Consider the following 21,504-nt stretch of genomic DNA (forward strand, 5'->3'; position numbering starts at 1 on the left):
TACAGTAGTGCGTTTCTACTCGTGATTTATTGCAAGTTACTGCAAAGGACTATGTAAACTCTGCGCTTCTGTACTAAATATATAGGCAATACATTAACTGTTAGCAATCAGCGAAATAACGATACTCAATCGAATCAAGGTCGTAATCAATACTTATATAAAGAAGATACAATACCATCAAGATCGCAGATCATCGTCGGGAATGGACTGCATAATTTGTTCTCATCATCATTGCCACCCTGCATAGCCTGCACGTACGTCAATCTAGAGTCCCGCAGCCACAGCGCTGCGCCACGCACCCTGCTTTGCTTTAAGGCCCTGCAGTAGTTCGTATAGCTGCTGTCGGATTCGTGGTTGATACATTTCCAGTGCAGCAGGGCAAGGGTCTTCGCCTAAACATGTCTCGAGCACAGCACGCAGTCGTGTGGGAATTTGATGCAGATCTCTGTTTACCTCAGGTATAGCCTCATTGATGAGAGAGGGGTATGGTAAAGACGCACGACGTGTCGACCCCTGATCCTTCAAACGCCCATACGACAGCGTTAAATCCGACTCCAAATTGCATGTAGGCGTCGCTGACTGCGTCAGGGGAGGCTCGTGAGGTGGACCATAGAGTGAGCGTAGATTGGAGGTTTTTCATTGATGCGATGAGCGTGTGTACGGAATTGGGGATTGAGGCGCTGTATTGAGGGCTGGGAATTGATGCGCTGTACTGGGGGTGGAGGATTGGTATTGACGATGGGAGACATGACACCACGATACTGCACTTACAGCACTGTAGTTACTTGCATATGAGCCCTGCCGCGTAGGCGTAGTAAAAGCTCCCAACCCAGTAGTGGGAGAAGTTGGATAATATTGGTGCATGTCCGAGTTGGTCAACAAACGGATTTAGATAATTGATAGAGAAACAAAAGAGCTGAGAAGAATACAAGACCAGCTAGCAAAGAACAAGGAGGGTGAGACTGGGGAGCTACAGCTTGAAGGTGAATATAGCACAGTAGGAACAAGTTTTGAGTGTGAAAGATGTTAGTCGTTACGCTTTTATCCTGATGAAGGACTGATTGATCCCGGCCATCTGTACGCGAGCTGTGAATAAACGATCCGGACATGTCAACTGACCGCACCCGCGCAATCAAAGTTGTAATCGATATCGATGTTCACGAAATGCAACATGTAACCAACACAGCAGCAAGTACTGCCATTCGTGGCGCTGCACCTGAAGTTACGTAAGCAGCACCGCTTTGTTTGGGCCAGTAAACTAGCTCAGATCAGCGTCAACCATCGTTTGTCGCCAGGACATCCAGGAGTACATATTATATTATCACTATCCCTCAGGGGGGACATGTACACTCTCCGCATCGACGTTTATATTCATAGTCCAGAAGGCAGGCCTGAGGCTGGGACGAGAAATGATCGGACAAAATCCCCGTCCTGAAACTGCATCTACCAGCGCACAGCATTTTCACCAATCAAAATCATGGTGCTTTGGTCAAACCAGTTCCTAGTCTGAGCTCCACATTCTAATAACACGATGATCGCATTTGGCAATTCAGTTGCACCCTGACACGAGTCACTTGGCGGCTGAAGGACATTCTAGCATTCTGGAAACGTGTGTCTACGGTTATAACGTTCTTAGCCACTTTTTTTTTTTTGCTTTCGCAGAGCTGTAGCAGAAGTGGGGTAAATTTTTTTGTCTGTGTTTAACCATCCAAATCAGTGAACGTCAAATGCAGAGGGCTGAATTCACTACCCGGTCAATCATGCCCAACAGTGCCAGTGGCGCATTGGGTTAATACTAATCTGCCGCGTTCATCAGTGAAATGCGACATATGCTATGTTGTAGAACACAACACCGAACAGGGCTAGCCTTACCGCAATACGATGAAATTACTATTATCCTTTGATCATGGTAAATCTGATAAGATAGTGTTCTGCATTTGGTAGCAGCCTCGCTTTCAAACATGTACAAACATGCACCGAGCATCTTTGTCGTCGTCTATCATGACGACAAGCGTCCATTAATATTGTCCGACTGTCGAGAAATTTAATGACCCTGCATATGATTTGCTAGTGTAATTCATTCTTCCGCAAAGGCAGGGCCGCAAAATAAAGAGCGTTAGAGCGAAGAATCTTCGGGGCTTCGCTTTCTTTCGCGAACGGGCATCTCGCGGGATTATGCTTATCTATTGATCCGTGGACAGTGAAGAGAAAAACTCTTTTTACTTCATACCTGCCACTGCCTTATTACACGAATACAAAGGATGAAACCCTGCAAGCAGAACCCTTGATACTCATCACCATATCTCTGATATCGTGATGGCAATGCTGCTCTCCCATACTAACAATATCTTAGTCTCATCCAGGAATCCAGGATAGGATCATGTGGCCGAACAAAATGTTTGACCTGCTCCACGCTGCGATAAGAAATTTCAAACACGGGGCATCTCTGGATGGACCCATGGTCGATGAGAATTGATATATCATAACATCCATTGCACCACTGGGGAGCACACATGCGAAAACCCTCTGTCGCATCAGGATAAACAAACTCTCGTCCATCTATCTTCATGTTTGCGCGTAGCGCCCGTGTCTCGAGCTACACCAATCTCAGCGAGAAGAACGCTTTTATTGAGTGGATCAGACACATGAACATAAAGCAATCTCATCTCAATCGTGATACGAAGATAATGCAAAGATATAGAAGTTACAGCTGCCATCCAGGGGTCGCTGTTGGCCGACGCCGAGGATCCGAAGCATGCGCATCTTTGAGTGACTTCGATATCTCGTTCTTGAACCCTTCCTGTAAATTAACATCAACATCAACGTCAGCGCTCTTGCACTTTGAAATATAGCTTACATTCGCCTTGAACGCTGAGAGCAGCGGACCTACCGCTTTCCATGCCCATCCATATTCATCCATCATCTTCTCCCTCTCAGAATTTGGACGTGAGAGGAACCTCGCGATTCGTAGCTGAGTGTCTCGGTCCGGGATATTGTGATATTCTTCAATACTCTGCGGGAACTGCGCATCATGCCGTCTCCGAATGCTTTTTTCTTCCCGTTTCAACTTGTGACGCTGAATGAGGAGCGGGAGGAGGGATTTGAGGTAGTTGTAGCGCATTTGAGATAAGGAATCGTCCATATCATGCTGGAAGCGCTTCATAGGCCGTGCATCGCTGTACAGCTCCTTTAGAGCATTGTCAGACTCGTCCAAAGTTGCAGATAAAGGAAGACGTACATTGAGGGCAGCGAGATAATCAACTTGGACTAGGTCCTCCGCATCCACTCCCATCATTGAATCATCGATGCAGCTATACTTGCTAAGGACCTCTTGGCGATATTCCGCAGCCTGGAACGCGGTAAGTAGCTCAATATCTTCTTGATGCTGCCTCCTCAGCTCCTTTATCTTATCGTCGACAATTGCTAGCGTGTCTTTCGGGGCTTCGTTTGGAGTGGCTTTGAGTTCTTTCAACCTGCAGAACCTCAGAAACCTAAACCAGCATACGCAAAGCAAAAAAAACTTACGAAGGACCATTATAAGACCCCTTGGATGCAAGGACGTACTGAGCAAAGTGATGCCTGCTAATGGCCAAGTCGTCTGGGTTAGTAGAATTGAGAGGGATGTGTCTGTCGCGAAACCCATTTTTCCCTTTGTTCGTTTCTTTCGGTTGTCGCAAACCACTTGCTGAAGCCATCATGTCTAGCAGGAAACCATGGACCTGGCTTTGTAAGAATAGCAATTAGGGTGAACTTCGAAGCGACATGTGCCAGTATGTGGCAGGGGTGAAATTCTAATCCTTTATCCTTTGTTATTGTTCAATTGTCAACATGATTTATTGCCGAGCTCGTCGTCACGAGTCCCGACGGAGTCCGAACACTTGATACTCTCATCAAACACACGAACAGTACTCCTAAGGTCGTTCATCTGCAGGGATGACATTCAAATATCATGCAATGTCACTTACATTCTCGATGAAGTACTTTGTCATGCATAGCCTGATCAACTCGTATAGCGAGGGCGCAGTGCAAATATTTCGGTGACAGAATTAGACGATCCTACCCAAGCTCTGCACGCCACACAAGGTAGCCACGCTGCAGACTCTTGCCAGTGTATGTGTCCGTCTTGCATTAGTGGTAGCACCGCTGGACTTACTTTGTACAACACAGAGCAACTTGAATCATCAACCGACTCTGAAACCTATCAACTAGAAGACAACCTTTCAAGGTACAGAATCACCTGCCTGCAAGGTTGATTCTATGTACTATAGAGACGACAAGAAATTTACAACAAGTACTGTTGTTCTCTTAAATTTGGGTTTTGATCTGACAAATGCAGACCTCGGTATGTGACAGTTTGAATTCTCCAGTTTGTCGATCTGAGATGCGCCAGCAGAATCGACTGTTCAACAATCCCAAGCAGTTTTTATAGGCATGCTAATAGGCTGCTTCCTGTGTTTTACGAACTAGACAGAATGGGTTAGTATGGGAGTAACTAATCGACAAGCCAGAATAAAGGTATCTCTCTATCGCTGGTACCATCGGCGCTCATGGAACTTCTGGCTATAATGGACAAGGGCCACACTCCAGCGCGGCCGCCTGTAACCAGGCGCTCAGTTGTTCTTCAACTGCATCCCACCAGATCCGCCGAGCTTTCAAAGCACTAGAACCAACGTCTATCAACTCGGTCCTGTTGGCATCCTTGCTTCGTTCTCTACATTGCACCTTCGATACCTAATTGGCACATACTTTACAGTACCATGGTCTCGCATCATAAGCCACTGATTCTTACATAACACACGATACTTACTATTCGAAGTCTCGTCGTCGTACCTACTTCAGCGTTGTTCCACATCTCGCTGAGGTATGTTAGTCTTACAGTTCATAGTGGTTACGTTCACTGACTCGTACCAATCAGAACTTTCCGCGCTCCGAGTCACATTCATCTAACGGCTGAACATAAAACATCGACGATTCAAACTTCCGAACTCAAACAGTGACGAACGGCTCTCATCTCTTTGCTCGATCAGACACAATCACGCAAAATGGGAAAATATGATTATATTCCAGAATTGACGGATGCAGACTCTTACCGGGCTTGGCGCCGTGCTGTGATGCTAGCTCTAGCTAGTAAAGGGTTATGGAATCATTGTACCAATGGTACAGATCCCAATGACGTTGCAGAGTACGCTAGCACTATGCCCACAGCAGCCATTCCTGGAACGATTACGAGTGCAGAATGTGCTGCAATGAAGGAATGGATCAAGGACGATGCGCAGGCAAAGATTATTATCGAATGCAGACTCTCACCTGTCATACAGAACATGCTTGGCGAGAAAATTACAGCTCGTCAGCAATGGGACATTCTGCATCAACGATTCGCCCGCCTCGACATCACTTCCCGATTCGAATTGCGCAACCAGCTCTTCTCTGAGAAGCTGAAGGATGCCGCCGACGCTTTACGCTATCTCAGTGTTTTTGAAAACGGGCGTCGCCGATTTGTTGAGATGGGCGTCAGTCTCTCAGACGAAGAAGCTATCTGGATGCTACTGCACGGCTTACCGGATACTCTGCAGTGGGTGGTATATAGAAGTCTAACCATGGGGCTTTACCTCACTACCAACAACTCCTCAATTCCTACTACACCCTCCACCTTTCCAAAGGTCACATTCGAGGATGTTGCAGTCACTTTCCTCGCGGAAGCGAATTATCAATCAGGTCAATTGAAACTCGCGAAGTCCGGGTCTGAGTATGCTAGCGCAGCATCCTACTCACCCCCATACTCCTCGACAGTCAAATATGTGCAAACAAGGGGTGGCATGAAGGGTAAGGCACCCTGGAAACGTAACAAAATTTCCCCAAAGTCCAAGAAAGAGGTCACCGCTTCTATCACAGAATCCAACTCCTCGTCCTCGTCCTCCACACACATTCCTCTATGCCAGCCGTCTCCGCCATTGAAAGAACCCAACGCTGCCCACATCAAGCGAGGGGGTGGACGCAGCTGCAGGGGATAATATCCACAATAGCAATAGTACCGCACTCCGATCCCTCACTATGTATGTGTATCTCAGTATATAAGTACTATTACTTTGACTAATGTTGGATCGAGTGAATCCCCTCGGCTCTATCTCAGTGATAATGACGGACACCACGGTGAACAAAGGACTGTTTGAGGAATGGAGGTCGGGGGTCCATTGATCTGTGCTATAGTTCCCATGAGACACCACTAATTTCGTTTCCATTTGGTCATTATACATCATCGTGCGTGCACGTGCAGGCCTATGAGAACCGGTATTGAACGTATTCGAAATAGTCACTGTATACCAAGCTATTTTGTAATTGTGCGCAAAATATCGTCTGCGGGTTAGAGCAACTTTGCATGTTTCCATAGGGGTCGAATTACTATTTTCGGTGAGGGTAGTAACAGCAGTGCTTAAAGGTTGTCCGCCAACTCTTTCCAACTTCTGTCACAGGGCTGTCCACGTCAACAGATTTCTAGTCACCAGCGTTCACAGGCATACTTGAGCTTTGTTTGAAGATCGTTGAGTTTCGACAGGATATCCTAGCAACGTTCGCATGTGAGAGAAATCACAATCGCGCTATTTGGATAGACTTCAAGCTTCAACTGCATCAACCAGTGTTACACCGTAATGACTACACGACGAGAGGCACACTTTCATGCCGTCTCGATAGGGCGTGTCCAGGGTGCATCTATTGCCAGGATCAGCTCTCGTGATAATCTAGCCACACATCCACTCCTCTCTTCCAGTCCATCTACCCTTTCCCCGAGTCCTACACCGGAAGCTCAGTCTTCCTCAATACCAAAGTATGTGCCATACACGCCCAGACAGAAGTTGCCTACAACCAGCACCACTGCCCAACCGCCAGTTTCAGTCTCTCCGCAGCATCAACTCACGGGCGGTGCGACTAGCAAGCTCCAGCTGATGAACCTCAAGGCCGCAGCACAGGACATTGGCCTTGATGCTGCATGTCTTGGGTGGGTAATGTTAGAGAAACTAAGCCAAGATGGAGAGACAGAAGAGTGGGCTGAAATTTGGGGTGCCATTACCAAGGGCAAGGTGCGTTTTCATTGATTGTGACCATTCAGTTCACAGAAAAGTTTCGTAGGCGTCGCTACTGCTCCCACTTGAGAAATACTCAGGACAGGAGAAGATCACGCCTGATTTCATGTCAGATCATGTGCTCATGTGCAATCCTTTATCCAAAGAAAATACTCAAGTGGTTACACTTTCTGGCTTGCGCGGACACTTATCTAGGTTTGTTTCCTCCTTTTTTCGTTACTCAGTACCAATTTGACCTAATATTTTATTCAGCGAAAATTTGACGTTTCGCTCCTCACTCCCGCCCACGAAGTTACCCGATATCACACTCTCATCTCTTCCTCCACTCCCTTCAATTCCATCAGACTCTGGATACCCCTCATATGCAGTCCCAGCACACAGCACCTCCATCCCAATTCAAGTTCGTCCACCAAAGCCACCCTTACCTCCGCGACCCACACCTGCTACCCAACCTTCGCGCCTCGCCATGCCTTTCGCTTCTCTATTTGGCGCCAAGCCCACGACCACACCCCCAACAATCGCTGCTCCCCTCCCACCCATACAGACGCCATCAATACCTCCCCCAGAGGATCATCCCATTCTCATCAGTGCATTCAGTATTTCCCGTGCGGTATATCGACATGATGTGATGCGAGACGTTCTTGCTGCGCTTAAGTCTGAGCTCACATCGACTCTTGAAACGGCTGGTGTCCCGGCAATGATCATCGAGCGCATACAATCCTTTGCGTCCCCATTGCTTCCGTTTGTGAGAGGTCCTGCTGGGAAGAAGAAACTTCACGATATTGGCGCAAGCCCAAGTAAATACGGAACATGGGCCGTCAATCTCGATGCAGGGAAAGATCGCTCCGAAGAATTGGCTGAGAAATTTCAGGAGTTCTATTTGGAATTGGAGGGAGAAGTACGAACTGAAATTGAGAAAGAGAAAGGCGAGGCATCGGAAGAAGAAAAAGAGTCCAGGGTTAAGGAGCTCGTTGAGGTGGTGGAGGGGGCTCTATCTACCTTGTTTTATGATCGGTACGTGAATAGTATGGAAGAGTAAGTTTCCCTGTTCCAGTGCTGATTCCTACCAGACTATTCCTTCCATCTCACTCTGATGACGCCTCGCATGACGAAGCACTATCAAGCCACGTTGCAGCTCTCAACGTTCTTGATCTGGGGCTCGAGCATCTTGACGTTGATGTTGGCAGCGCTGGGTCCGAGATCGATGTCGTAGTCCGAGCGTGTGGAGAGAGTAAGTTTCTTAATCCATCCACATGTACTGATAATTCATCTTCATTGATATTTTCACAGCATTATCTCAGCTAGACGTATCCTGTAGATCTCCCGGTGACAAGGCAGCTGTGTTGGTTGCAGTGCACAAGCTCATAGTAGGTGAGTGAGATGCGCATATGCACGCGTGATATGTGATTTCAATTACGGAAAGATGGGCTTTCCCGCCTTCCTCCGATTAAACTCAGCAATGGTGAAAAACAGCATGAGGAACACGCGCCGCTGCAGCGAAAAGCGACTCCACCCCCAGAATCGATCGAAGTTGTGGATGTCGCACTCGTTGCTTCTCCCGATGCGTTATTCTCACCCAATCTACAATCCGATGGGGATGCAGCTCATGGGTCACCCGAGAAGTTGTCTCTCTCGCCTAGTGTCACGTCCCCACAGGCGCCATATTCGACTACAGTACTCTCCTCCATCCCCGTACCACCTCGCGCTTCCTCGCCCCGACCGACCATCTCCCATGTCCAAGAGCCGACGACAGTATCAGGCGATGTCCTCCTCCCACTTCTCATATTTGCCGTTGTCAAATCAAATCCCGCACGCCTGGTCTCGCACCTTCTGTTCACGCAGCGTTATCGTAATGCTGCATTCGCTGGTGGAGAGGAGCGGTACTGTTTGATCAATTTGATGGCTGTTGTGGAATTTTTGGAGAATGTGGATCTTGGTGCTGTGGGTGTTGGAGGCATTGGTATTGTTAGGTGGGTGTTTCAGCTTCTCGATGGTTGATATCGTTTGTTGGCCTACTTTTAAACTGCTGTTTCTTTTTTCCCATGTTCTAACATCCATTCCCATTCGATGCGCTAATTTTTTTTTCCACAGCACCGCGCACCTCACCCCAATTCCAATCGTGCGTACTACACTTCCACTAGATGTACCTGTAGACGCGCCTGGTGGCCTCCGCGGACGCGTAGAACAAGGCGTTGACGCCATCGCAGGGTCTGCTAATAAAGTCATCTCCGGCGTCGTTGACAGCTCATTCGGCGTACTCCGCTCATTCTTACCATCTGCCCCCACCTCAGCATCTGTTCCGACTCCAGCACCCACCCTGACCTCAACATTCACGTCTGCTCCCATCACAGAGACCAGTGACACGCGGTGGAATATGGGGCTGTTGAGGCGAGAGAGCGGGTTCTCGATTGCAAGTTTGGTACCAGGGAGGAAGGGAGATGGGAAGGGGGAGGGGGAGGATGGGCAGAGGGAGCTCGTGGCGGTATCGTCGCGCCCGGGTTCCATACACTCGATTTATGTGAATGAAGATGCGGGGGTGGAAGAGACGGAGGACGAGAGTGAAGCGAGTGACGAGGAGGAGGAAGATGGTGAGGAAGATGAAGATGAAGATGAAAGTGAGGAAGAACACGCCCATGATGCAAAAAGCATTCGAAGCTTCGAGAGCATGATGAGCGGGAATAGCGGGAAAGCACGAAAAAAGAAGAGAAAACTTTCTTCGCTCAGCAGGAAGAGCTTGACGGACCGGTTGGCGCAGGTGCCAGGGCTTTCAAGGCTGTCAGGAACGGATATACACAAGGTCTGTCTTTGCTTATTCATGCATCTAAGTCATCGTTGACGTGCTCTATCTATACTTATTGATCTTCATCCTGTCGCAGACGGTATCACCCCCAATCACACGCTCCTCACTGTTGCTCCCCTCGCACCACAACCGCTTCGATTCACCGGCATCATCACGTGCGCCTTCTCCCATTTCTATACGGCTTCCCGCGCCTAGCAAGCGGTTTATGGAGTGCGCGGAGGATGATTTGAGAGTGTCAGAGGTGGGGGAGTTGTTGAGGGAGTATAGACGATTAGTGGAAGGTGTGCGGGCTATGGGTGCGTTTGATGAGTAATATTGGGTGGGTATGAGAAGAGATCGGTGGTTTGTATGTCCTTCGTTCGCAAGAGTTGTAATTTACCCGAGCCGAATTATCACACAGGACATTACTTCACTCGAAAACTTGAAATACTTGGTCTCATGCTGTCTCAATACCTCGCAAAATCTGTTCTGCTACTCCGAAAATTCGTTTGCTAACCTCAAGAAGCTCTGCATCTCAAGAGCAGGGTGGAGTCATTGGATGAGGGACCTCGCTAGAAAAACCAACACCTCTGAAGCGAATCCAAGGGGGATCTCTGCTAAGAATGTTATTCTAGGGAATAACCTTCACATCTCACTAGGTGGAACACGTATCTGGTTGTCGACTTTTGCAATCGAAGTTTGAAATCAACAGGTAGCAGCAAGGTGTCTGATGTTGTGGAGCAGCGTAAGACAGCAGTGAAGCCCGCGATCTTCCCGCGACAATTGATAACAACTGGTGATGAACACGCGACATTGATCGCCTGTGATTTAAACATCGGGGAATCTCTCATCCAAGCTACCATGCTTCAAAGGCTCAGTCCAGTGGGATACTAAAGTTTTTCGGATTACGCATGGTGGACGCAGGTGGGTCAATTAGCGTTCGAAGTCACGCATGGGGCGTACATTCAGCGGCAATTTCAAAGTTGGCACTTCGGAGTCAAGTACAACTTGAGCTGCCGCGAAAAAGTCTGGTGTGAAGAATCGGTCAAATAAGATGATACGGACTTCTTCGTGATTTCAAGACTATTCAGACCAGCGCAATACATTACCATACACGAATAAAAAACATCTTCAAACTTTGGTAGCTATTGGACCATGTCAACATTCATCCTGCAAGTTCCAGACTTTAGACGACCCAGACGACTGGACTCGGTGACATGTTTACGCTTCTAACCACTGTGGGTCAGAATGATTTCCGTAACTCAATACTGTACTGAAGACATACCTTCGGCATCATAAAGAACTACATATTTAACGGAGCAAGTAAGTAGAGCACTCAAAAACAAGAGTAGCACTAGATATTTATTTTAGAAGGCGTTCTTTCAATGCTCATAATACAGAAAAGTCGGGACATACTTTACTCGGGCTTCTTGTCTGAAAGTCCAGCCAAACACCGGAAAGTGTATATCGAAGGTACACAATTTTGAGGGATGGGTGTTGCCGCTGTCGTCTACGGCAAGAGAGCGATGGTGACGAGAGAAAGAGACAACAATCCTTTCATGATTCCTAAATGTGAAGTGAGTATTGGAACGTGGGGTGCTAAATATAGTATCGATTCAGGAAATGTCGCTTTTATATATCGCTGCGACAAGCTAGATAGTATTAGAACTCACTCACTTGGCATGCCGTTGTTGAACATGACACGTCCGCGGAACGTGTTTTGCTCACATCAAGACAGACAAGTGAAATGATGATGATGATCATTTTATTTATCTGTCTTGATAGGGTGAACTTGTTCAAGTGAGCCACTGTATTACGACATGAGTACCAAGGACTATTTGCGCAATACGGACACCGGTAACTGTCCAGGTACAAAAACACTTGAGGATCTCGATTTCCGTGTTTCAACCCATGAGTAACTGCTCGCTAGTACTTACAAGCTCCCACAAGATTCGATTGCACATTGCAACGTTACGACTCGTCGGCGTCGTACAAGAATTTTCAGGCCCAAGTACTTCTACTTCGTTTAAATGACCCTATTTGAGGCAGCCAATTAACAGAAAGAATTGATAGATGATGTAGTGAAAAGTTAGTATATATTTGGAACACATCAAAATAATAACTCAACCAAGTGTACGAAGGCCTTCAAGTTGGGATGCTGAACCATCGACGCGACGCTTCACACTAATGCATTATCATATGGAAGCGGGACCCAGCCTGATCGAAGTAGTAACTCGGAATGATTGAGCTTTGACCGTAACGTGGCAGCGGGCACTGACGGGGATCAGGCCCTAATTCTAAAATGGATGCTTAGTCACGATCTGTATTGCATTTGTGCTTATATCATACGCTGGCTTGAACAGACGGATTCTACCATGCTTACACCCATCATTCGGCGTGCCCTTCACCAAATCACCGTCGATTCGTTAAAGTTCAATTTCTAGAACATCTTCAATCGAGAAACCTTTCCTATTGCACACGTGTTCCTTCCACTCGTCATCCGTCCCAATCAAGTTGGCCTGCCACTCCAAACCGAACCATATATAAAGGATCGGGGCTGCTCGCTAGCGAATGAAGCTGTCGTGCAACATCGAGGAATATCTCCAAAGCGATCGACATCAGCAATGGATTACCGCAAGTCTATCCATGAACGCCGTGTCGAGAATATGGAAACGCACACGAACACTGACGTGGGGCGACCCGAGCAGGCAAGACGATGATTGATCAAAGGATAAAACCAAAAACATCGTACTGGAGTTAATCCATGACCGACTCTTCGGATGAACGCTTATTCAGTGATTCATAATAGCAGAGTTTTACATACTTGTAATGCAAATCCCAGATGAGATTCCCTATCTTCTGTCATGAAATTCTAGGGAAGAGAAGGCTCAAGATGAGTCACGGGTGGTCTTTGAATGTCGACCTAATGGAAAGTCAAGGGAGCAGCACATGGAGAGTTGAAAAAGCTGCAGGATCGGCCGTTACGCATTACATTCAAGTTGACAAACCAACTGAAGCAAAGCGCGCAGCCTCGTGTCTTAGGCGCCCGACACAATGAAGTACAAACGCGCCTCAGCAGGACCCTAACAAAGTCCACCCTGACCGCGCTTAACACCACCAACTTCTAGAAAATGGCGCAGCACATTCTAAACCCCACACCCGTTCGAGTTTTCAACGCAAGTACTACTGTATTTACAGTCGCAGTTTTCCCCGACAGACGGCGCATGGTCACAGGTTTGTACGGTAAGATAGTTCTATGGGATATGGTGGAAGCTGTTGTGTTGAAAGAAATGGAGGGACATGGCAGGCCGGTGACGGCATTGGCGGTATCGCAAGATGGGCAAATGATAGCAAGCGGTAGTCTAGAAGGAGGGGTCATCGCCTGGGATGCAGATATTGGGGAACCTCTCACCAATCCCATCAAAGCCCAAGATTGGATCAAGTCACTGGACTTTTCTCCAGATGGCTCGATCCTGGCAACTGCAGGTTCACCCGACAAAATGACGCTACTCTTCAGTACACAAACCTGGGAGTTGCTAGGAAATCCAATCACTTGCGCTGATCATGTCTCCTGCGTTCGATATTCGCCGTCTGGCGAACTTCTTGCCATCGCAACACCCAGCAATATCGCAATTTATAATACAAGCACGAGGGAATGTGTTGTAAACTTCAAGGCTCACTCAGGATACATCTCAGGGCTCGCGTGGACGCCCGACGGCACACGGCTTTTTTCTGCTGGACATGATTCTGATCCCAATATACGGGAATGGGATTCATCGACCTGGAAGCAGGTCGGTATTCCCTGGAAGGGCCATTTTGAGGGTATCAACGCCATTTCCCTAAATTCTAGTGGCACTCTCCTTGCTTCCGCATCTCGAGATAAACGTATCCGCATTTGGCGGCTCTCAGATCGACGAACCATTACCTCATTCAAGCACTCTGACAATGTAATTTGTGTCACGTTCTCCGCAGATGACAGGCACGTCATCAGCGGAAGTGAAAAGACGATCTCAGAGTGGCCACTATCCGAAAACACGATTCCAAAGGATAGTCCAAAGGGTGGTCCAAAGGATTTTTTCGTGAAGCAGACGGCGCACCAGGTAATTTGTTTCATTTTTGCGCCCTTTCGTCATCTAAACATCTTTCTTGTGTCAAGGCTCAAGCCTATTCTGATCTTAAGGCATGTTCCTACCTTTGAGTCTTAAAACGGAATGTGAACATACTTCTCGCAGGTCCTTTCCATGAGCCCAACAGTCCGTGTTGCATGCATAGCTAGTGACTTGCCTACTGCTGAAAAGGCGCTAAATGGAGAAATTATTGCTGATCCTAATAATTACATATCCTACGCTAATCGCGCGTTCATTATGGCGCGAAAATCCGACTGGGACTGCGCGCTTCTTGATTCAATGAAGGTGATATAGACTGTCCTATATTTCTCCATTATGAAAGCTAAATTTGGTGGATAGTCCGTCAGCATTCAGCCTTCGTTTGCAGGCCACGTCTCCAATGGCATTGCCCTCTGTGGAAAAGGGCGAGTCCGAGCCGCGAATACAGCATTTGACCTCGCCTCCGTGTTCATGAACGGAGATTTAAAGACCAGCCATTTCCTTTTCTTGATCAAGGCAAGTCATCTTTCCTCTTATGTATCGTATGCTTCATTGCGATTTTTAGACCGTCTCACTGTTCATAGCAGGCGAACATGAGGAGGCGATGCTGCGCGTTGGAGAGCTATCTGTGTCTCCCAATGTCGATCATGTTGCGTGCCGTATTGTAGAAGTGAGTATCGTGCACTTGATGAAGCCCGACTTCATAAATTGGCACTGATTTTTCCGATTCTCGTACATTAGACCTATTTACGCGTCCGACTCGGGGCGATTGCCTCGGAAAACGCCCACTACAGTGAAGCCATTGACCATTTCAATGTCGCCATCAACACAAGCGCCTCCTTTTATCAATTGGAAATTCATTCTACGTACGAGGAATTCACCATGGTACGTTGATATAATGCAATCGAATGGGCTTTTCATGGTCATCTGCGTGTTTTGCAGCTCTTCGGCTGGAACCTCAAGTTGTTTTGGCAAAACGCGAACAAGCAGCTGTGCAAGGCACTTATTCAGGCAGGTAGAACTGGAGCAGCCATCGAAGCGTTTCAATCTCTGATGGACAAGAGTGATGAAGCTACGAAGCCCAGCTTACGTGCTTGGTTCAGTGGTAAGTCTTTAGCAATATTATCCCATCTATAATCCTTAACAGTACTTCACTTAGATCTCAAGTAAGACCAAGCGTGCTCCATGCTTCCAATGGCGACAATGCTCATACTGTTTGAGACACAGTTCTTCGAGCAGTTCTCATTTGTACCTTTACAATATCTGTATTACATCTGTGCTTGTACCACACACGGGCTTACTCGAACAGGACTCATCTACAATGTTTACACTCATCATTTTCGTGGTTCGCTCAAGTTCGAACTCTGAAACATCTTCAATCGAGAGTATTTGCTTATCCTCTGCACGTGTTCCTTTCATCGTCCCATGGTCAATGATACGACATTAACGTCATGCACTATGTTTATTGATTTGACTTCGGGCGAAGTTATGTGGCCGTGCAGACAAGCTGCTATATGCACTGAACAGTAGACTGGGCGAACCTGCAATGTTGCCGCTGATTCGCGAGAGCACGTAGCGAAACCTAATTTCACCAGATACACCCTCAGACATCATGCTGATGTGTCACAGGTGCTTCGGTGATCCTGTTTTGATGTCATCACCGTCAGACTTTCCAACTCGACGTTCTCATGACAGCCAGTCTCGATCGAAGCGTATGTGATGAAGCGGCGACAACCTCACACGTACAGAGATATAAGGACGTGCTGATTGACTCATTCTGACGAGATCATTGAACTCAAGTGTTCCGTGCGTCTCTATTTGTAGATTTCTGAGCGGTGCCTGAAGACTGGGATCATACTTGGAATGATATCCTGGTGTGCGTGTTCCTGTCCCTCATCATAGTTCTTTGTCGGGTTCTTGTCTGACTGTTTGTCCAACGATAAATAGTACACTGCTGACAATATCATGCGTGTAGTAGTTGCAAGGAAAAGATGTCTATACGAACCACTGGCTTGCTTTCAACTCCCAGAGAAAGCGGAAGTAAAGCAATGACATCTACGCTACTTAACAACTAAGTACGTTGATTGTAAAATACGAATGAGTTGAGATGTAAGAGTACAAGCAAAAACAACTAAACATCCAAAAATATTCCGGAGAAATACTTCTTCACGCCTTCTGTACCATGTACGATCGCCCCGATCACTCCATCCGGCCGTATCACAAACACTCTCATCTGGCCAGCTTCCACGAGGTAAGCCGAATAACCATGGCCCTCCTGATCAACAAAAACGAGGTCAGCAGGCGATGCAACAGACGTCACTGATGTGGATGAAGGCAGAACGACTGCCGATCGCACAACGCTTGTATCATATGCCTCCAGCGCACCCAAGATCGGGACAGCATCTGCATGACTGGGCGCGAGCACAAGTACGGTGTGATACCAAGGTCTGTAGAGACTAAAAAGCGTCTTCACATCAGAACCTCCACCTCCCACCTGGACCAGATTTTGTGCATCAGGCGCCCTGTCTCCAGCCTCTAGGTGCTCCTCATCAAGCACCCCGTACGCATTGATAGGCTTCCCTGGGATTGCAAACTCGTCGAGAACAATGTTGCTGAATCGGTAATTGATACCCAGCATGAAAAGGATGGGGGTTCGTGCGGCGGTCATGCTGTCTGTCTTCAATGCCTGGTTGAGAATCGTGGTCGTCATCTCGAGCATCTCGGAGATGACAGGTAGACGCTCGGCATTATATGTCTCAAGGAGAGACTTGTCAGCAAGTCCTTTTTCGACGAGCGCAAGTTTCCAACCTAGATTGAACTGGTATACAGTCAGTAGTGTCATACGTACTGCATTTGCAAGACTTACAGCATCTTGTATGCTTGAATTGAGTCCCTATTCATAGATGGATGAGTAGGCATCTGAATTTGATTAGAACGCACACACCTGACCGCCGGTCGGACTGTGGACACTGAAAATATGTCAGAATCAGTTTGGCAAGAAAGCGCTCAAAGATAGACATACTGAGCAGCATCTACATAGACTTCCATCAGCACAGGTACATCATCCAAAAGTAAAACCACATACCGCCCGCAACAAAGACTCGGCCCTCGCTAAACTTGTTCACCATGCGGATATTGGCCCTAAAGTGATAAAAAAAATGAACATTTAAAACGCATCTAGGTAACAAGATAAAACACACCTGAACTCGCTCACCCAGACGAGCTTGTTGATCGTAATCTCAGTAGGTATCGCTGATGCAATGATCTCGGAGATCAGCTCCTCGCTCTGAGCGACCTTTGTCGTGTCTAGATCATTATCAATAATGACAAATTGCCAGCCATCCTCGCCAATTTCGTCTGTTGGACGCAATGAGACGCTGCCCGGCGCCAATATACACATCCCCAACCTTCAAGAGTAGAGACTGGACGTACCCTCGCTTAAAGGTCCCAAACCGGTGCCAATACTTTCAAGACAGTATTAGAAGCACTCCTTCATGGATTAGGTAAAATTCAGACGCACCTCCCTATCAAGACCATGTAAACGAATATCACCCATGACCAGTCGGATATCGTCTCTAGTCTCGCCCAAGAATGTAAGCCCGAGCTGTTTACGCACGATGCCTACAAACTACAACTCAGACTCATCGTACTGCATTTGAATTTGACCGCGTTTTACCTCTAGCGCCATCAGCGCCGATCAGCCACTTAGTGTGGAAAGTCTCCAATATGCCATTCTTTGCTAGAACAGCCGTGACACCTTCATCGGACTGCTCGAATGAACGCAATTCGGTGCCCATCTCGACAGAGCATGAGAATTTCTCTAGGTGACGTCGCAGAATCACATCTAGGAGTTGCTGACCTATCAGCTTTGGAACGTGCTACAATAGGAGAAAATCATCAGCATGACTGCTTGAGAGAGATGGTTCTGTATAGTACGTACGAATGGTATTGTAGGGGTAGGTTCCACATATCGGGTCATCAACGATTCTGTCGCAAATTCCATTGTCCCGTGCTTGTAGGAACGGATTGTGAGGACGGGTTTCGCCAGCTCGTAAACTTCTGGGACATTCAAGAAGTTGAAAAGTTCGAAGGAGCGTGGCTGGATTATGCATTAAATGAGACTATGGGAAATTAGAGAAGTGGTGTCATGACACACCCATATTCCAGGACCACGCTGTCCGATTCGAGGGTTGGGATCTTTGTCGATGATGCGAACTGGTACACCGTTCTGGAGGAGCGTTAACGCTGCTACCAGACCTGCTGGCCCAGCGCCTACCTAAGAAAGAGGAACTAAGCTGAGGGCAACCATCCATCGTATGTCGTTCACTTACGACTAGCACGGGAGGACGAGTAGAATTCATATGTAGAGTTCAAAGGTTTTTCAAGATCAGATTAATGGACATTCACCACATCTTATAATATAGGGGACAGCCGATCACAGCGGAACAGGTAACCATACGTCCAACTGTGCATCCCGTATCAATGCCGCAACCGATAGCAAGGAATTGCCGACGTTACACGTCCCTGTCGGGTGACATGTCAAAACGACTGCGGACACAGTGTGATGGGGGTTGATGTCTGTTCCCGAGTCATGTAAACTTGAAGTGTACCTTGTGAGGCTTAGCCGAGGGATGGCGGACATACTTGATTCATAGCAGTTGCAAAACGTTGCACCGTGTCTCTACTAGTTAATCTTCGCATATAAAACTTCCGTCGGAGGTGCCCGGGTGTCATATTATGTAATTCAATAATTCATTGTGAATTCTCACTTGAAGTTTGCAACACATCCTACATCATCTCACCGTCTGGGCGATCTACTTATTTAGCCTACCGACAGAGCTATATGCTTTAACCAGGATGAGGATATGTGTTTTATGCAATATCAATGTCCAATGGTCTTCCTCAAAAGTGTCAAAGCTTTGCTTCCTGCACTACTATTCTGCTCGTCCCTCAACTTGGTCCTAAGCCTCACCAAAGCCTTGCCCAGCTGGTTTTGGCCTTTTCGGTCTACTCCAATCCCCCAAAATGAGTCTTTATCAGAGTCCTGTGGAGTATAATTAAACTTCGTCATAGTCTCATAGCCCTCGCGGTCTAGATTTACTAACCTCGACAAGCTCTGCATTTCCAGTAGAGAGTAATTCTTCCTTCAGATGTCTGTTCTGCGAGAATTTATGCCAGAGAACAAAGTCCATCTGATCACTTGCGTCGTCAGCTGAACCTAGTTGCAGTCGATACTGATTCTCACCATCTCAATCCTCACTTGCAGCCAGTCAGATCGCACTTCGGGACTGAACCTGTGGGCTTCGTCAAATACCACACGCGGACGCGTGGAACATGTCCTGATGTGCTCTGCGAGATCGGGGCGGCGTTCCATGAACTATAGCAGTGGTGAGTAGTGTATCATGATGATGCTGTTCGTAAAGCCACTTACCTTCAGCGACTGGAAGAAGTGTTCACTCGTGGGGTATTTCTTTCCATTGTACTCAATAGGGTCGGACGAGAAATTGGTGAACCCATAGTATGGGTCGTGGGCATGATAGAAAAGAATAGGCTTCCCATTTGAGAGTGTCGCACTGGAAGGCGGAGTTGGTCGGGTAGCAAGTGGAGATGACTGAGGAGATGTCGATGGACGTTGCACCGACGATGCGTGAGGGGAATGCAACCCACGTGGTGTTCGGGGCGGCAGTGCAGAGGTAGTACTAACTTTGCCGCTATCCGACAGGTATCCACGATCCTCCTCGAGTCCCTTCTTGATCCGGTCAAGTTTATGGGGACTCTGTGGTTCAATTGAGCTGACCCGAAATGATTGGGCAAGGTCCATGTAATGCGTCAGGAGTGTTGTTTGGGTACTGTTGTCCGTATTGAACGTCGGTGCCTTCTGGGACTTTCGAGCTGATTGCACTGTCGCCGCTTGGTTCGTGGTAGGCTTCATACTCGTCACTAAGTTACAATTTTCCGGTCTCTATACGAAGAAACTTATGTATGGGGCGCGATCCTCTTATTCCCATGCACCATGTGTTGCCGACACGTTGATGCTTCGAGGAAAGCTGGATCCGTGATGCAGCGATGGTCTGTGCTGGAAGCAGCGCCGTAGTGGCGCTGCTTCACGCGCATGTAGGGTGTGCATTACACGTGGGCCATATGCGCAGCCAGTTATCTTGTTTGGTGAGCAATCCTGAGGTCGTCATTTCCTACCATGGCTACAATTCTAGACACTGTGCGGCAAAATGTTACTATGTGCGAGGTATCTCTCAGGGACTACCTTTCTTCTTATCAAAATATTAACCTTTGTCGGCGATAGGCATGTGGTATCAAGCCAAAATATGTTGATCCAAGCGGAACGCAGCACTCTTATTGTGGTCGCTCGTGTGCTCGGACTGGGGTTGGAAAGGCAGCGCCTGAATGCTTGCTCAGAGGATGCAGCAACACAGGGACTGCTTTCAATGGGTTTTGTTCCGTTGATCATGCGAAGTAAGTCATAATAAAGAAACACTTCTTGAGATAGAGATTGAGAGTTAACAGGAAGGGGAATGCTCTTTCTTCCCCGTCAGCTCATCCCGGCCACAAGACGCAACTACAAACTCATAACCACAATGATACTGGGCGTACGAAGCCTAAAGCTCCCTCGGATGTTGTTCACTTGTCTGAGATTCCCAGTTCTGCGACGGTGTGGCGAGAATGTACGTGATGTCCTCAATCAAGCTTATGCTATTTGATTGACGTCTTTTCAAGTTGTGAGGGAGTGGAATAGCAAGTGGCTGTCCCTGGAAGGATCAGCGTTGGTAGAAAAGTTATATGAAATATCTTATCCGGCGAGTATATCCGATGCCCAAGACAAGTATCTGTAAGTGGCTCCTTTTTCACCGAACTCAGTGCGGGGCTTAGTTATCCACAGACAGGGCTCACAAACTACTGGGCAAGCCCACATCTTACGCACATTTCACGCATCTCAGTGTATCTGCGACATGGGGACTAAAGGTCCCACGCTTTGCAAGTGGAACTCGTGCGGCATCTGTAATGTCGTGGGCTCGGCTTTCAGAAGTGTCGCCTTTGGTGTTCAATCCAATATAGGGAGGTGAGTAGGCTTCCTCATCTCATACTCGACGCATATTTATCGTTATTCGTTGTCAAGGCAAGGCAAGGGGCTATACTCTTCTAGAAACCCAGCTTCCGCCGATCGGTTTGCCACATCATGCTTATCTTCACCTTACCGCGTTATGATCGCCTGCGATGTTGTTTTGCCGCAACACCTTGACAAGAGCAATTCGGTAACTGACTTGAACTTGAAATTAGAGCTCTCATTGACGTTATATCTGCAGGTTGTTGCTGGCGACAGGGTGGTTGTTCGAGTGTCAGATGCGATTATCCCCCGATTCATCGTGATGTATACGAAACAGACCTGAAATTTTGTTAGTTTGGACATTATTTATGTATTTCGATCTCTTGAGTGAGCACAAACCAAATTTTTTCCGGAACTATTTGGATCTCCATGTGGGTCATGATGATTTAGCCGCATGCAATGCCTTCCCTTGATCGAAGG

The 21,504-nt window shown here is 47.5% G+C and overlaps 6 protein-coding genes across 6 annotated transcripts; 2 read left to right on the forward strand and 4 right to left on the reverse strand.

Annotated features, from left to right (window-relative positions):
- Positions 1 to 264: 264 nt before the first annotated feature.
- On the reverse strand, positions 265 to 751 carry F5891DRAFT_950206 (uncharacterized protein; the record flags this gene model as incomplete). The annotated part of the gene is made up of 2 exons (XM_041374935.1): positions 265 to 445; positions 501 to 751. Coding segments are annotated over 2 exons (432 nt in total), but the record flags the coding sequence as incomplete, so codon positions are not given.
- Positions 752 to 2,366: 1,615 nt separating this feature from the next.
- Positions 2,367 to 3,801, reverse strand: F5891DRAFT_1027903 (uncharacterized protein). The gene is made up of 4 exons (XM_041361455.1): positions 3,526 to 3,801; positions 3,239 to 3,473; positions 2,858 to 3,187; positions 2,367 to 2,800 (listed from the first exon to the last, which is right to left on the reverse strand). The coding sequence occupies exons 1-4, from the start codon at positions 3,696 to 3,698 to the stop codon at positions 2,705 to 2,707; spliced, it is 834 nt and encodes a 277-aa protein (XP_041227349.1). The 5' UTR covers positions 3,699 to 3,801; the 3' UTR covers positions 2,367 to 2,704.
- Positions 3,802 to 6,647: 2,846 nt separating this feature from the next.
- On the forward strand, positions 6,648 to 10,192 carry F5891DRAFT_950096 (uncharacterized protein; the record flags this gene model as incomplete). Its single annotated transcript, XM_041374926.1, has 8 exons — positions 6,648 to 7,076; positions 7,126 to 7,274; positions 7,332 to 8,093; positions 8,150 to 8,310; positions 8,370 to 8,450; positions 8,503 to 9,049; positions 9,171 to 9,876; positions 9,956 to 10,192. The coding sequence occupies 8 exons, from the start codon at positions 6,648 to 6,650 to the stop codon at positions 10,190 to 10,192; spliced, it is 3,072 nt and encodes a 1,023-aa protein (XP_041227350.1).
- Positions 10,193 to 16,095: 5,903 nt separating this feature from the next.
- Positions 16,096 to 18,325, reverse strand: F5891DRAFT_979266 (FAD binding domain-containing protein; the record flags this gene model as incomplete). The annotated part of the gene is made up of 12 exons (XM_041376861.1): positions 16,096 to 16,782; positions 16,831 to 16,857; positions 16,909 to 16,933; positions 16,987 to 16,996; positions 17,050 to 17,105; positions 17,165 to 17,341; positions 17,397 to 17,428; positions 17,485 to 17,585; positions 17,641 to 17,842; positions 17,905 to 18,063; positions 18,121 to 18,240; positions 18,296 to 18,325. 12 exons carry the CDS (start codon positions 18,323 to 18,325, stop codon positions 16,096 to 16,098), a joined length of 1,626 nt encoding a protein of 541 aa, XP_041227351.1.
- Positions 18,326 to 18,846: 521 nt separating this feature from the next.
- Positions 18,847 to 20,306, reverse strand: F5891DRAFT_1172492 (uncharacterized protein; the record flags this gene model as incomplete). The annotated part of the gene is made up of 5 exons (XM_041365592.1): positions 20,266 to 20,306; positions 19,396 to 20,208; positions 19,210 to 19,341; positions 19,070 to 19,123; positions 18,847 to 19,008 (listed from the first exon to the last, which is right to left on the reverse strand). The coding sequence occupies exons 2-5, from the start codon at positions 19,894 to 19,896 to the stop codon at positions 18,847 to 18,849; spliced, it is 849 nt and encodes a 282-aa protein (XP_041227352.1). The 5' UTR covers positions 19,897 to 20,208; positions 20,266 to 20,306.
- Positions 19,945 to 21,432, forward strand: F5891DRAFT_230765 (uncharacterized protein). Its single transcript, XM_041371016.1, has 7 exons — positions 19,945 to 20,208; positions 20,266 to 20,435; positions 20,487 to 20,644; positions 20,697 to 20,808; positions 20,860 to 21,039; positions 21,097 to 21,232; positions 21,284 to 21,432. The coding sequence occupies exons 1-7, from the start codon at positions 20,161 to 20,163 to the stop codon at positions 21,365 to 21,367; spliced, it is 888 nt and encodes a 295-aa protein (XP_041227353.1). The 5' UTR covers positions 19,945 to 20,160; the 3' UTR covers positions 21,368 to 21,432.
- The last annotated feature ends 72 nt before the right edge of the window (positions 21,433 to 21,504 follow it).

This window comes from Suillus fuscotomentosus, assembly GCF_016647785.1.
Source record: "Suillus fuscotomentosus strain FC203 chromosome Unknown F5891scaffold_20, whole genome shotgun sequence".
Taxonomy (NCBI): domain Eukaryota; kingdom Fungi; phylum Basidiomycota; class Agaricomycetes; order Boletales; family Suillaceae; genus Suillus; species Suillus fuscotomentosus.

Coding starts and splice junctions, on each gene's coding strand:
- F5891DRAFT_230765 (XM_041371016.1), top strand. CDS start 20,161: ATGGCTACAATTCTAGACACTGTGCGGCAAAATGTTACTATGTGCGAG. Junction 20,645..20,696: donor TGCGACGGTGTGGCGAGAAT/GTACGTGATGTC, acceptor CGTCTTTTCAAG/TTGTGAGGGAGTGGAATAGC. Junction 20,809..20,859: donor GATGCCCAAGACAAGTATCT/GTAAGTGGCTCC, acceptor AGTTATCCACAG/ACAGGGCTCACAAACTACTG.
- F5891DRAFT_1027903 (XM_041361455.1), bottom strand. CDS start 3,698: ATGATGGCTTCAGCAAGTGGTTTGCGACAACCGAAAGAAACGAACAAA. Junction 3,474..3,525: donor GGGTCTTATAATGGTCCTTC/GTAAGTTTTTTT, acceptor GAGGTTCTGCAG/GTTGAAAGAACTCAAAGCCA. Junction 3,188..3,238: donor ATTATCTCGCTGCCCTCAAT/GTACGTCTTCCT, acceptor AATGCTCTAAAG/GAGCTGTACAGCGATGCACG.